We start from the raw sequence: 14,976 nt of genomic DNA, 5'->3' as shown, positions 1-14,976 counted from the left end.
ATCTTTTTTGTGTTATTCATAAATGAAATGGTGGCTTTTTGTATCTAAAATTACTGGGATTTTTCTATTTAGGTTACAAAAATCCAGGTCAGGTTTTATCTGTTCAACAAAGTTTCAAACAATCAGCGAATTAATGCCGTCCAACTCAAATCCCAAAGTCAAATGTCCTAAAACAAAATGTCTAACCTGGGCTCACTGAAAAATATATTTAATGCATGCTCAAAGGTTATTTACATTTCTTCAGAATTTCTTTTACAAAATGATTTTGATTTTCTTTTTAAATTGAAACTTCGACTTCCGGTTTAACAGGCCAAAATCAGAGCTCTTGCCAGAAAACTACAAATGAGACTCCACACAAAAGACACATCGATATCAAATAATCAAAAATCTGACAGAAAATTAGAATTGTTAAAAGTGGGATAAGCACAAAACCTAATGGGTTGCATTTTTACTAGCTCCATGACATGACTCGTATTTTCCTGAATTTTTCCTCAGTTGGAATTACTGTGAAATCTGTTGTCACTAATAATAATGATAATAAAAACAGTAAATAGCTGTAAACTTTAATTCTGGGTTTGAAGGAAATGAATCAATGTGCAAATGTGTTCCTTATTTCATTTATTCACATCGTATTTACATGAAACACATTACAGTATGTCTGGTACAGGTTACCATAGAGTCTTTGGGACAAATTACGGTTGAACCACAGAAAGCAGTTGTCTTCATGCTCCCTGTTTTGTTTAGGAATTCAGTCAAGATGACTTAATTTAAGACAAGTAGTTTATAAGTCTGTTTAAATAATAAAGACACGACATGTCATCCTCACGCTAACAGGAGCGTCTCCACAGTTGCAGGTGGGAAGAGTTTGCTTCACCCTTCAGTTCTCTCCTGTTTGTGTCCGTTGTGAAGAATTTTCTTGAGACAATTAATGTTTTTCCCGAAGGTGGGAAGTCTGGGTGGCTGTTGGAAAACTTCGCAGCCCCTTTTGCTTGAACATCAAACCGCTTGTGATAAGATTTGCTCTCAGTGAGAGAAGTGAAGAGCACAGAGTGAATGGAGAGGCAGAGAAACAGAGACGGTGACATGAGGAGCACCAGGCGAGGTGTCAGGTGAGTGAATTTAAAGTTCCCCTGAAGGGCTGCACTGCCGGCGCAGATGAGGACAAATTCCAAATGTCATGACGGCTTCGAAAAGAAATGAACTTCGACTCAGAAAAAGACATTTCTGATACGCATGAATGATTTCTATTCTGTTATAATGAGGCTTTGAGTGAACAAATCGTCCATTAGGATTACAGTTTTGGTGTTGTCACTGAGTCCCGTTCCCTCTGCGCCTGGCTGTCACCACCAGCAGGACTGAGTTGGAGGACATAATTAACTTTATGCCCAAAAACATTGTTAGAAAAGATCTTTTTCTCCCTGCAGTGTTAATAGTGTAATGTAAGGCTCAGGATTACAGAAGGAACTAGAACATTTCTGAAGAAATTCAAACAGGGCCTTCCAAAGTCTGCCCATCGATTGGAACCCAGAGTTCTGATGCTAAAAATGAGCTTCATTGCTAAAGTAAGCTGCTGTTGTGAACGTTCACCAATATGAAAAGACTGGGTGGATCAGTGCTGGTCAATGTTCAAGCACTAAACAACAGAGGAGCCATGAGTACAGGAACCCCTCCCCGAGTTGTTGCTGGTGGGGTTTTTGTTGTAGTCGTTTTCCTGTCTACCTCTTATTCAACTTTGAAGCAAATACAAGTAATTGAGTAAGTAGACGGTTTTCCATGAAGGATTTTTAATGCCACTTTTTGAAGTACCACTCCACAAACGGTGGATGGAAACGGCGAAGTTCAAAATAACTTCCTCGGGTTATTTTGGCTGGTTTGAGTCGGTTTTAGGCAGAAAGAGTAAACGCGCTCAGAGGGAGACGGAGACACATTTGCAGAATAAGCTCCAATGTAACAAACTCTCCCAGTCCAAACCTCCAGTGCAGATGGGAGGACTCTCTCCCCGTTTTTCTGATGTGTCCGGTCCATGCTGGTCTGCAGCCGTGTTCAGCATCAACACTCTTTGATTCACACCAAACCAGTAAATGAACTCTCTTTTCTTCCTTCTTCATCTTCGTATGAAAAGTTTGCTCGAAATTTGCTTGACATTTGGAAACAGAGCTACCATCTCAGTTGGAAGCTGAGACTCTTTTTTCCCTAAATACACAAGGTTTTAATATTGTGACAGTACTTACATTTGATTGCAGTGTTTCTATACAGGAGAATATATATGAGAAATAAATAAGGAAATCTTAGTTTGAGTCTTAGTCAGTTTAACACAAAGATGAGTCCATCAATCTGTACTAAGTTTTTTTTTTTAAATACCGATAGAAATGAAAAGGTTTACCTTGATAGTCTTTATGTTTGGTAAAGTCCAGCAGTGAGTTTCAGTAGCACGTCGTTTCAGTAGGGAACAGACAGACAAATCCAGAACATAATTTATTGGAATGACCAAATAATTAAAAGTTGTTGTTTTTTTTACGTTAAATACGGAGAAAATTCAAATAGAAACAAAATAAAATAAAATAAAAAGATGTTTAAAAAAATTACTTTACAAAATATTATCAGACTAGGCAGTGCAAAAACACTTCAATCCATGTGATCTCCCACAAAAATATCAGTCCGGCTTGGGAGAAACAGAGGAAATATTCATATATTTGTAGTTTCTACCAGTCGTTGCTCGAGTCTGTTCTCCGTCAGGTCATTTGGGGTTACAGCAACGCTGAAATTCCTCTCGAGGAGAAAAACAAACAAACAAAAGGTCTGGTTTTTCAGCACCAATGGTGTTGAGCATCCAGATCGGTGGCTCAGTAGATGGCGCGCATACTCTGTGCGTCTGATGGCGCCGTCGGCGGTGTGTGGTGTATCTGACCTGACTGCGCCAAGCCTAACTGCGCCCCCTGCTGCTGGTACCAGTTGTGCTGCGTAAAGTCCTCCATGTAAGCGGGAGAGGAGCTGATTGGGGGCTGATACGGACCCTGACCCCTGCTGGCGGGATCTAGCATTGCGCTGTTCTTGAGGCCGCCGGCGTTTGTGTCGCCGATGCTGCTCATGCCGTTGCTGCTGCTGTTTGTGTTGCTGGTGTTGTTGTTGTTGTTGCTGCTGTTGCCAGAGGCGTTGTCCCACACGGCCGGGGACGGGGGAGAGTTGCAGGCCATGGAGTCGCTGGCGTCGGGGCTATGTTCACAGGGCATGTCGCCGAGCGGAAACTCGCCGTTCTTGTAGAGCTTCTTAAATTTAGAGCGTCGATTCTGAAACCAGATCTTGACCTGAAACAGAGAATATTTCAGAACAAATCATAAGGATTTTTCCGATACACTTCACTCTAATCCATAGGAAAAGGCAAAGTAAGTTGTGTTAAGTACCTTTTTATTCAAATTTATGTGGGATGCGCCGCTATTAAAGTCTGGGCCAATACCGATAACTGATATTACTTCTGTTATAGCCAATAACCAATATGTATCAGTATTATACACACAACATGAATTTAATATATTTTCCTATCTTCTGAAACTGTGAAAAATGACCAAACTGTTAATATTGCGTCTCTGTGAAATCCTGCACTGCATCACATGATCACAAAGCCAAGCCGCGCCTTCCATAAACACAAACAGCAACACGATGGAAATAAACATCGCTTGTTAAAATCGGCCCAGTTTTAATTATCAAACCGGTACAGAAATGTTTCAGAAAAATCCTCCGATACCAATGTTAACGCAGATGTATCGCGCATCCCTCAAATTCAGTTATAACCTCTGAATCTACCTGATTATTTTTAGCTCCGTTCATAAAGTCTGCTTGTGACCTGAACCTCCTCTCCACTCTCAAGTATCTCACAGTTTCAAACAACCTACATCTTCTGCTCTACTTTGTTCAGCTTCCCTTTCCTTGAGAAGACAGCATCCCCTCAGCATGATGCTACCACCACCATGTGTCTCTGTGGGGACTGCTTCATGACTCAGAGGTAAGTTACTGTGTCCACTGGTCGCTTTCTACATAAATAAAGTTGACCAGGGTATTTCATATGCTTGTGAGAGTCACTCAAGGATAACACTGAACAATGATCTACAACGGCCACAATAAAACAAACCATATGTTATCACTCCTGCAGTAAATCATTGGTGTGAAGATTATGACTTCAGATAACAACAACAAACAAATGAACATAATCATCAACTGCTGAGAAACAGTCCTTGCATTTTGTATCTTACATATTATATTGTAGATTGATTCGATATACATCATATACAGTTAGGGCCAGAAATATTTGGACAGTAACACAATATTTGTGAGTTGGGCTCTGCATGCCACCGCATTGGATTTGAAATGAAACCTCTACAACAGAATTCAAGTGCAGATTGTAACGTTTAATTTAAAGGGTTGAACAAAAATATGTGATAGAAAATGTAGGAATTGTACACATTTGTTTACAAACACTCCACATTTTAGGAGCTCAAAAGTAATTGGACATATAAACATAACCCAAACAAAAAAGTTTTTTCTCAATATTTTGTTGCGAATCCTTTGGAGGCAATCACTGCCTTAAGTCTGGAACCCATGGACATCACCAAACGCTGGGTTTCCTCCTTCTTAATGCTTTGCCAGGCCTTTACAGCCGCAACCTTCAGGTCTTGCTTGTTAGTGGGTCTTTCCGTCTGAAGTCTGGATTTGAGCAAGTGAAATGCATGCTCAATTGGGTTAAGATCTGGTGATTGACTTGGCCATTGCAGAATATTCCACCTTTTTGCTCTCATGAACTCCTGGGTAGCTTTGGCTGTATGCTTGGGGTCATTATCCATCTGTACTGTGAAGCGCCGTCCAATCAACTTTGCAGCATTTGGCTGAATCTGGGCTGACAGTATATCCCGGTACACTTCAGAATTCATCCGGCTACTCTTGTCTGCTGTTATGTCATCAATAAACACAAGTGACCCAGTGCCATTGAAAGCCATGCATGCCCATGCCATCACGTTGCCTCCACCATGTTTTACAGAGGATGTGGTGTGCCTTGGATCATGTGCCGTTCCCTTTCTTCTCCAAACTTTTTTCTTCCCATCATTCTGGTACAGGTTGATCTTTGTCTCATCTGTCCATAGAATACTTTTCCAGAACTGGGCTGGCTTCTTGAGGTGTTTTTGGGCAAATTTAACTCTGGCCTGTCTATTTTTGGAATTGATGAATGGTTTGCATCTACATGTGAACCCTTTGTATTTGCTTTCATGGAGTCTTCTCTTTACTGTTGACTTAGAGACAGATACACCTACTTCTCTGAGAGTGTTCTGGACCTCAGTTGATGTTGTGAACTGGTTCTTCTGGAAACAACCCCAGACCTTTTAACTACTTACTTGATTACAGGTTAACGAGGGAAAGGCCTTTTGAGTTACTTGCAGCCTTTAGAGTCCATTGTCCAATTACTTTTGGTCCCTTGAAAAAGAGGAGGCTCTGCATTACAGAGCTATGATTCCTAAATCCTTTCTCCGATTTGGATGTGGAAACTCTCATATTGCAGCTGGGAGTGTGCACTTTCAGCCCATATTATATATAAATTGTATTTCTGAACATATTTTTGTCAACAGCTAAAATAACAAAACCTGTGTCACTGTCCAAATATTTCTGGCCCTAACTGTACCTCTGGTAATTATTTTAATATTATTTCAACTACTGTAGCTTTCATTTTTACAGTGCAGATTTAGTAGCAACAAAGCAAAAGACCTGAACTTTAATTTGAACAAAATAAATAAAAATATATATATAAATATATATATGTGTGTGTGTGTGTGTGTGTGTGTGTGTGTGTGTGTGTGTGTGTGTGTGTGTGTGTGTGTGTGTGTGTGTGTGTGTGTGTGTGTGTGTGTGTGTGTGTGTGTGTGTGTGTGTTAAGACAGGGGATGCTGTCTTCTCAAGGAAAGGGAAGCTGAACAAATTATATATATATATTTGTATTAAAGTATTAATGCTTTATTCTTCAGTTTAAACTGTCACCATGTTGTGCCATGACAACATGTGATATATAATCTGTGAAAAGATCAATCTCCTTCACTTCCTTCCTGTGCTGCTATTGCTGTCTGAAGCAATGCCCCACTACCAGTAAAGAACAGCCAATCAGAGCCAGAGGGAGGGGCTTAGCACTGTCAATCAATCTCAATGTGTTAATGGTGGGAAAATAACTCACCACTACAAGAAAAATGTTTATCTGCTGTCTTCAGTGGCCATGCTAACTAGCCTTAGCATTCAGGACAGGCTCTGCTAGCTGCAGAGTAGCAGAGAGCAAAAGAGGAGAGGAGGTGATGGGATGGGCAGCGCCATACTGAAGGATGATTGACAGCACTAAGACCTGCCTCCTAGCTCTGACTGGTTGTTTCTAGTTTTTTTCTAGTTGATTTTTTTTCTTCACATTTTATCCACCTCACACCTTATAACATATTTTTAAATAAAGTTACATACCGCAGCTGTAAGTTAAAATGATTTCCCTCCAAACCATTCAGCAAATATTCAAATACATTTTGACATTCAAACGTTCATTTTCAATCAGTGAATCAGACGGTGACTGCTGTGTTGGAATGAACAGTTCCAGCTAACAGATGACTCGCATCCCTTTCAGAAATGTTGCGCCAGGTTGGAAACGTCACCAGGTGCTTTCACAGGAAAGTTTCGGTTTGGTCGTTGCGTCGTTTTCCTCGGAAGCGTCTTTTGTCTCCACACAGAACTGAACAGAAGACGGCGGTTGACTCGCAGCGTTTACCTGCGTTTGGGTGAGGCCCAGTTGCGCGGCCAGCTCAGCCCGCTCCGGCAGGGCCAGGTACTGGGCCGACTGGAATCTCCTCTGCAGCACGGCCAGCTGGTAGCTGGAGTAGATGGTCCGCGGCTTGCGGACCTTCTTGGGTTTCCCGTTGACCATCCGGACTTCCAGATCCGGTTCCTCTTTCACTGCAGCGGTAAAGGAGAAGGGGGAGGGAAGACAAGACAAAAAATACCAATAAACCGTAGTCCTGCTTTGTCACAAAACGTTTTCACAAGGGCGCTCCGGAGCAAAGACTCCAAGTTGAGAAGCTGTGGCACAAAAATAGCCGCGGCTTCTGTAACACTGAACTTTCAAAGAAATTCCTCCCGCACTGTGAACTTATAATTTGGTCTCAGAGTTTCCCACAACTGGGGGAAGGAGACAGAGATTTATAGGTACTTTTGCAGTCGCCTGAAGCCCTGCCTGTGTAGAACACTCCCAATTTGTTCTGGTATTCCAGCAGCAAATGTTCCATGAAAACAAATTCTTCAGTAAATTCCTGCAGAATTAAGACAATCTATCCACTTGATTGGGAAGAAACTCTTCACCGACAGACGCCAACATGAAGTCTCTGCTCACAGTCAGCATTTCAACATGCTGATGGAAGCTGATCTTAATCTCTAATATGTCAAGCTAATGACATTTATAAGATTATAATTATAATCTCATAAATTGAAGTTTACATGAGAGACAGTAAAAGACAAGTCAAGCCTGTTCAACGCTTTTAGAACAGTTGTTCCCGGTTTCTGACTTCAAACCCAATGTTGAAACTTTCAGACGGTTTGGAGTCCTCTAATGAGGTGTCAGAGAAAGAACACCTCAACTGCAGCAGCAACAGCCATCACTCTCCCTCAGGTAACACTGTTTAATAACACTGCTGACAAGCTACCTGAGCAGACAGCCTGACTAATAAAGCTGCATCCTCTGGACAAGCAAAACAACCAAACATGACGACATCCGGTGCTGTTGAATCTTGAAAACTATATTTCATCAGAACTAAAATAATAGTGAATAAATAAATATACATTACACGTTTACAACTGTATTACTACTCACATTGCAGCATTTTAGTAGCGCTTGCTTTTCCCACTTTCAAATAAAACCAGCGAAGTGAAATTATGCGTTTTTGTTTTCTCGTGAAAAACGTTCTGGAAAAGAAACATTGGCACGTAAATGAAAAATAGAAGGGTAAAGTGAATATTTACATAAATATTAAAAGAGTAACTATTGAAAAAAGTGTCTCGCATGTATAAAGAAAACTACGCCGCAGAGTGAGGGTGAGCAGTTATCGTATCGGGTATCATTTATCGGGAAAAATGCCTAATCATGATAAGGACTTTGATTTATCATTGTCTTAGTAAATCACAATCATTAATGTTGAATAAAAATGTTAGCAACAATGTTATTTTCACAATATTCTCCACTGGTCCACAAGAGCATCATATCACGCCGCGTTCAGTAACAGCCGCTCTGCAGCGCATTTCAAACAAGAATATTTTTCAAGGTCAGCATTTATGTTTGTGGCGCTGTGTCCCGCATTCACGGTCATAATGTTACCTTAAAAAAAGAAAGAGGTATTATGTAGTTTTTAATCATAATTTATATTGTTACAACAAAATTATTGCAATAAAATTCAAAGTCCATGTCGCCCACTCCTGCAGCTTCCCAGAAATCCTTAAAGTGGCATTAGAGTAATAAATTGCCAGGATTACTCCCAGTAATCCTGCGAGCTAAAAACAGAGACAATCTCAGCTTTAGAATCATTTCAGAAAAATTTTTTGAGAGGCGTGTTTCAACTTTTCCCTAAAGTCAAAATCAGTCGTCTGCTAACTTGTATTTCACGTATTTAGAAGCTTTGGAATATTTGTAGTTTGTAGTCTGATTAAACTCAACTGTGACCTATAAAGGTCACTTAAAAGAAGAAGAAGAAGAAACAACAACAACTGAAAAAACAACCAGTGTGAAAGACGAGACCTTCAGGAAAACCTGAACGTCAAACCAGACTGAACACTTTGAAGCACAAGATCTTGTCAGAGGTTTGGCTTTTACGACTGCAACGTTTTGGATGACACAATACCTGAGAATGCTCAGCGATATTATTTTTCTTTTCTTTTTACGGCATGCTGTAAAGTAAAAATTAATTTAAAAATGTTGGACCTCAAGCCAGCGTTGGATTTACTTTCACATAAACATACGCGGCATGAGACACGGAAGGGCTTTCTCGTTGTTTGTTTATTTATTTGTTTGGGCGTGACGCCCGAGCCTCGCGTGATAAGGAACTTTTCGACGGTGGATGATTCAAAGGCCAAGGCTGGCTGACATGCCGTGACACCTGATGTGCCGTGGCTGTGGGCCAAAGTCCCCTGGGGCCAGTTCCAGGAGTCAACTCCCAACTGGAATGCCAAAAACACAACACCAGTTCATCTAGTTTGTTTTTCTTTCTCCCGTGAGCCGAGGTGCCCAGCAAACCTTGAGGAAGAGACGAATAAAAACAGCTTTTGGAGGGAAGGTTGAGCTCATGCTCTGCTGAGCAGCTCAGAGGAACACTTGGATGTTTGTGCAACGTTACAGCTTCAGTCACTGAGTTGACATGAAGTAGTTTTGTGGCATTCTCTGCCTCAACCCTCAGGCTAAGAACTAAATGATATAAAATGGTGTAATTAATACATCACCTAGAAGTCTTAGCCTTGGCCTGTCATGTTCTCTCCAATTATTGTATCTCTCAGCATCAACAATGAACTACAAGCAACTACTAACCCTCAATTAGCTAACAAGTAGATGAAGCAGCTCTAATTTGGCGTATTTAGATGTTGTACATTCGGATGGAGCAGACAATGGGAGGCACGGTGGGCTGTCAATCAAACCTTTCCCTGTTGGATGCCGTTCACCTCAACAGACAAGACAGCTCACTTTGGAATGTTGGATGAGAGTTTAACCGCACCTTTGAGAAAACTAAGAACCCCTTGTTTTTAAGAAGTAGAGGTTTCATCAATCACAGCAACCAAGATAAAAATACTATTTGTGTCTTACTCGACCAGGTCAGTGTTCTGTTCTAAATCTGCGTTCAAACTGTGAATTTTGTTGCCTAATTCAGATATTTTCATGCAGAAATGTCAAAACAAAAGCAAAATCCACACAAATTGACTAGCCAGCTGATGAACAACGCGACCGCAATCAGACCCACGTGAAAACGGTTTATCATCCCAAAGCAACGCGCATGCGCTGAATGAAAGACAAATAACACAGATTGTTGATGGATGGATCTAAACGTCATTCAGCAACGTAACAAAATTCTAACCAGAGGGAAAAGAAGATAACAGGACTAAAAGCAGTTGACTGCAATTTCTGAAGAGAAGTCCGTTTGGATGCATAGTCAGAGCCATGAGTGGTGGGACTGGGATGTGACGCACTTCATAATTTCATAATTATAGTTTTCAACCATTGTTTACGTGTGGACGTACATCGTCTGGCTGCCGGTGCAGAATTATGATGCATGTGTCTCATCAGTGGCTGTGTTTCCATTACAAATCTGTAAAAACAAACTTTGTATTCTGCTAATGTCCAACAACACAATGTTGCAATTGCAGCAACTCTATCTAATAATAAATCACACATGAATAGGTTTCTTCACGAGATAAGAAACTACAAAACATGCTACGCTATCATCCTTCAACTACTTCCTGTCGCCGTCTTCTTCGTAGTTTCTGCCAGTGGCAACATTAAGCTGTTAATTATGTGGCTCGTGTGATGTGAAAAACGTTGCAGTTTTGCTACATGAACCATTTTCAATACAGCCGAAAACCTCTTCATCCCACCGCCAAAACTTTTTATAAAAGAAATGAATAATTAATTTTTTTAAATTTACAAAATTGGCATTTCCGTTAAGCAAATTTATTTTCGACATGTCAAATTGTGCGACTGCATGATCAATGGAATACAGCTGTGGACTGATATAAATGTCGGACAAAATGTGACGCCTTGTTGTTCATATGCCTACAAACAATCAGATATGTACCTACGTTCACACTGCAGATTGACATGACCCAATTCAGATATGTTGTCGAATTGGATTTTTTTACAGAGGCCGTTCAGACTGCCACATTAAGCGACCTGCAGTCTGGACGGGCAAAGGCCCTGAATGTGTCCCGCATGCGCAGCAGAGAGCGCAACAGCGTCAGCGTTCTCAGTGCTCTGCCGACCGCCATAAAAAGAAGAAGTGTTCAGTGTTTGCAGAAGTAAACATGGAGGCTAACGGTCAGACAACATATTTGAAGTTGTTGTCTGACCGGAGTAGCATATTAACAACTTAACCTTCATTATAATCCGTCGTGGTTGTTGTTATACGTCCCGTTTGTGCGTATCAGGGTGCAGAATAGTGATATTTGTCCAGTGTCAGTGACGTTCAGTTCGGATGAATGTGACCTGAAGGTCGCATTTGAATCGGATACCCAAGTGGTTTGGGTCGCATTCAAAAAGAATCCGACCTGTGCTGTTCAGACTGTCATGAAAAGATCAGATACAGGTTGCATTACATCAGAATTGGGTCACTTCAGTCCGCAGTGTGAACGCAGCCTTAGTGCCACGTGTAGAAGTGGCACAAATCAGATTTTTTTGTGGGGTGAGAAAATCTGAATTGGGCCGATCAGACTGGCACGAAAAATTTGACTATGGGGGCAAAAAATAACAATAAATCGGTTTCGGGTAGAATTTCCCTGCTGTGTGAGAATTAAGATGAAGCCTTAATACCACGACGGAACTGAAAACACTTAGGAAACAGGACGACTTTTATTAAGTGGAGTTCGACTTTTATAAAGTAGACCACAACTTTGATGCTGACAGTTCGCCAGACTTCGTTTTATCACCACCACTCAGAAATCCCTCGTATCTTTTCGGTCGGTCTCTCATTAGTCCTCCAAAGCGCTGATCGGTTTGAAAGAGGTGAGGCTGCTCTTCTCTGCTCTTGTCTTTTAAATTGTACTTTTACATAATCTGGTGAGCAGTTTGTGAGCAGACTCTAACCAATGTAGAGACCCAGCAACCACTTCCTTTCTCATTTCAAAGTAAGAGCCTCAAACTAAGCCGCGGGGTGTCAGTTGATATGTGTCACCGGTGGCATTATAAACGTTCTTCAGCACACAAAAACAGAAACTTAACAGATCTTCATGGGAAATAATTTCCTTTGATGACTACTGCCGTGACCTCTGCAATAGGCAGCGTCTCCAACAGCATGTTGACTGTCATGATGCATTTTATTGTTAATGCGTTTCATTTAAGCACAGGAGATCCCTGAATTATACATTTCGGCCCAGTCAGAGCAGAAAGTTTCCTGTGTCCTAATTCACAGCACAAAGGGATGAAAACTTCTGCATGTGAATGGAACGCATTCAAGTTTCAGAAGTCAATGTGTTTGCGTTTCAGGAACGCTCCCCAAAAGAGTTCGACGTCTCCTCACATCCCGAAAGTTCAAAATCCAAAATGGCCGCTGCACATGTGAGACGCTTATTCGCGTTTCTGGTAGTTAGCCGCGCCGACTTCTCTTCGCAAACGAGTTTCTGCAAACTTATTTATGGACTAAATAAGCTGCTTTTGTTGCTATTAGTAACTAGCCTGATCACTGGAAACAGCAAATCTCACTGGTTCCTTTTAGTTCAACATCAATACTTCCAGTGGCCCAATTTATGTGGACGGGTCGAGACTGAACACAGATTCTTTATGTGACTGAGATAGATGATTTTTGTTTTTTTAAAATTATTAGTTTATTTGGAAAAACAGAAAAAAAGTGCAGTTTGAGTTTTGTTTGCTTTTTTTAGTATGAAAACCACTTTCAGAGTAAGACAAGCATGGAAACAACAACACAGACTCATTACACCTGGACTGAAACATTTAGAACACATTTTATGACCTGTATGTTAAAACGAGACAAAAAATAAAAATCTTTTTGGATTTTTGGTTTTCCTTTTACTTTTGTTGAAATCTTGTTTCAGGTCGTTCTCTAATCCTACACTGGAATCCTGATCAAACCCTCACTGCTTTAAACTGCAGCTAAATTTAACCTATACTGACAGATATAACCGCTGTTTACCCCCCCACCCAAAAAAAAAAAAAATCTGATTTTTCTTTCTTTTTTTCTTTTAAGAGGGTATAATGCTTGCTGAAGACCTGAAGGCCAACAGAGCAGCAGATCACAAACCACTTCCGTTTAGAGACAAAAAAAAATAATTACTTTGCTTCAGTAATAAATATCAACAACAAAATAACTCTTGACTTTGAAGCTTCTGTAAAAAAAAAAACTGTAAGCTGTAATAAAGTCTCTCGGGAGAAAAGACTTGACTTACTGAAAAGTTCAATGTAACTCTTTTTTTTTCATTATACACTAACTTATTTACATTTCTTTGAAATTAATTCGATTTTTGCGTCGTTAATGTAATGGATTTTTTAAAATTGTGAATTAATTTGACAAGTTAAATGATAGTCCCCTTTTCTCAACAATCTTTAAAGATGTTAATCAAAACAATAGTCAGTTTGAAAGCAGCTGGCGGAGCGGCTCTGACGGGGAAACACCGCGCAGAAACCTCGCTGAAGCAGAAAGTTTGTTCTCACCACCTTCTTGCAGCGCCGCCTGCGCGTCCCTGCCGAAGGCTCCGTGCTCCCTGTACGCCGCGTGCGGGTACGGGTATTCCGCCTTGCCCACCGCGTACGCGCCGCCGGGCGCCATGCCGTTCAGGTTGTAGTGGTGGTGGTAGGTGTACGGGTTCATGTGCGCAGCTCCGTACGGCTGCTGCGCTGCGTAAAAGTCCTGCGGGTCGTGCAGCGCGCTCTGGCCGCCGTAGAAGCCCGCGTCGGCGGCGGAGGACTCCGGCAGGGTCGCGGGGGAGTCCCTGGTGGAGATGGAGCTCCCCGCCACGCCGGGCAGAGACGGTTTCTTCTCCTCAAAGACAGGTGACGATTGACCGTTCATTTTATTTTTTAAAAAGAAAGTCGATTTTTTTTTTTTTTTTTTTTTTTTTTTAGTTGGCTCGGTTCGCTCTAAACTCCTGCTGCCCTCAGTCAGTGTGGAGCTGGCGTTCCCAAACTCCCTTGACGCAGCAGCCAGCCAGGCTGTCCACCGTGGCGGGCGGCGCCCAACCCAGCAAGAGCTCCTAATTACAGGGCGCGCCGAGCCGAGCCAAGCCAGGCAGGACAGAGAGGAGTGGATGTCTGCTTCTCATTGGCTCCCGAGCCTGTGCCCTAAAGCCAAGACCGTGTTCACTGTCGCCTGTCTGGCTCCCTTCTCCTCCCCGCAGAAACGCACATAAGCCTCTTCATGAGCCGGGAGCCGCGCGCGCATGAAGCCTTGGCGAGACTTGCAGAGAACTCAAACCTTTCTGCGTGTGACACCCAGCACGTTTTGATGCATAAGAAAAAACTTTGTTTTATTTGGGGTTTATTTTGGTTTTTTGTTTCCTTAAATTGCGGCCCTTAAATGAAACTTCCAGAAGTCCAGCCTGTGTGATAACTGGTTAACAAACAGCTTCAGATCAGGGGGTCAAATCATAAACATTTCACAGAGTTCTGTTCAAATCATCTGAAACTGGATACAGGAGGCAGAAACCACCACGACCAAGTCAGTATTATAGAAAAACAATTGTTTTGAGCTTCACTTCATGCTATAAAGTTATACATCAAAAACATACCTTGGAATTTTCACGCATGATTGAGAAATCCCTTAATCTCCCATGGCAACCAGACCTAGCTCCGCCTTTGAGGACCAAGCTCCTCCTCAGAGCTGCAAGTTTGCAAGCTGTGGGGTTTGAGACAGCGCCGTCTTCACTCGGCTCCTTCAGACTAGTCACCAGCAATTGGCACCCAGTGGAGCCGCACATCTGCTCAGCTCATTACAGCAGCTACTTCTCAAAATGTCGTTAAAGGGTTAATAGGGGAGCCATGTTGTGTCCGAAAGAGCAGGACTTTTTAAAGAGACAGAGGCCCAATTTCAAGTCAAATTTCTTTTAACATTATTTGTGGAAAGATTTGAAAACTGAAATGAAACATTTCCCCTCCTAACCAAATGTAAGTATTTGAAAAATAATAAAAAAGCTTTGTGTCTCTGGGCAAACGTGGTGGAAACATCCCCAAAAAATAATGGCAGCAGCTTTTGCAGTGAAAGACTCAGTGGGGGG

The 14,976-nt window shown here is 41.7% G+C and overlaps 1 protein-coding gene across 2 annotated transcripts; it reads right to left on the bottom strand.

Moving 5' to 3' along the window:
* Window positions 1-605: 605 nt before the first annotated feature.
* On the bottom strand, window positions 606-14,069 carry LOC129363860 (homeobox protein Dlx3b-like). 2 transcript variants are annotated; one of them, XM_055036181.1, is made up of 3 exons: window positions 13,418-14,069; window positions 6,779-6,963; window positions 606-3,305 (listed from the first exon to the last, which is right to left on the bottom strand). In XM_055036181.1, exons 1-3 carry the CDS (start codon window positions 13,773-13,775, stop codon window positions 2,844-2,846), a joined length of 1,005 nt encoding a protein of 334 aa, XP_054892156.1. In that variant the 5' UTR covers window positions 13,776-14,069; the 3' UTR covers window positions 606-2,843. The 2 variants fall into 2 exon arrangements, with proteins under 2 accessions (XP_054892156.1, XP_054892157.1); XM_055036182.1 differs by having other exon boundaries at window positions 13,421-14,069.
* Between the last annotated feature and the right edge of the window lie 907 nt (window positions 14,070-14,976).

Source organism: Poeciliopsis prolifica, unplaced genomic scaffold, assembly GCF_027474105.1.
Source record: "Poeciliopsis prolifica strain line A6 unplaced genomic scaffold, Auburn_PproV2 SCAFFOLD010, whole genome shotgun sequence".
In the NCBI taxonomy this organism is placed as follows: Eukaryota; Metazoa; Chordata; class Actinopteri; order Cyprinodontiformes; family Poeciliidae; genus Poeciliopsis; species Poeciliopsis prolifica.
Note: the sequence above shows the minus strand (reverse complement) of the source record. Positions and strands in the feature narration are given on the sequence as shown.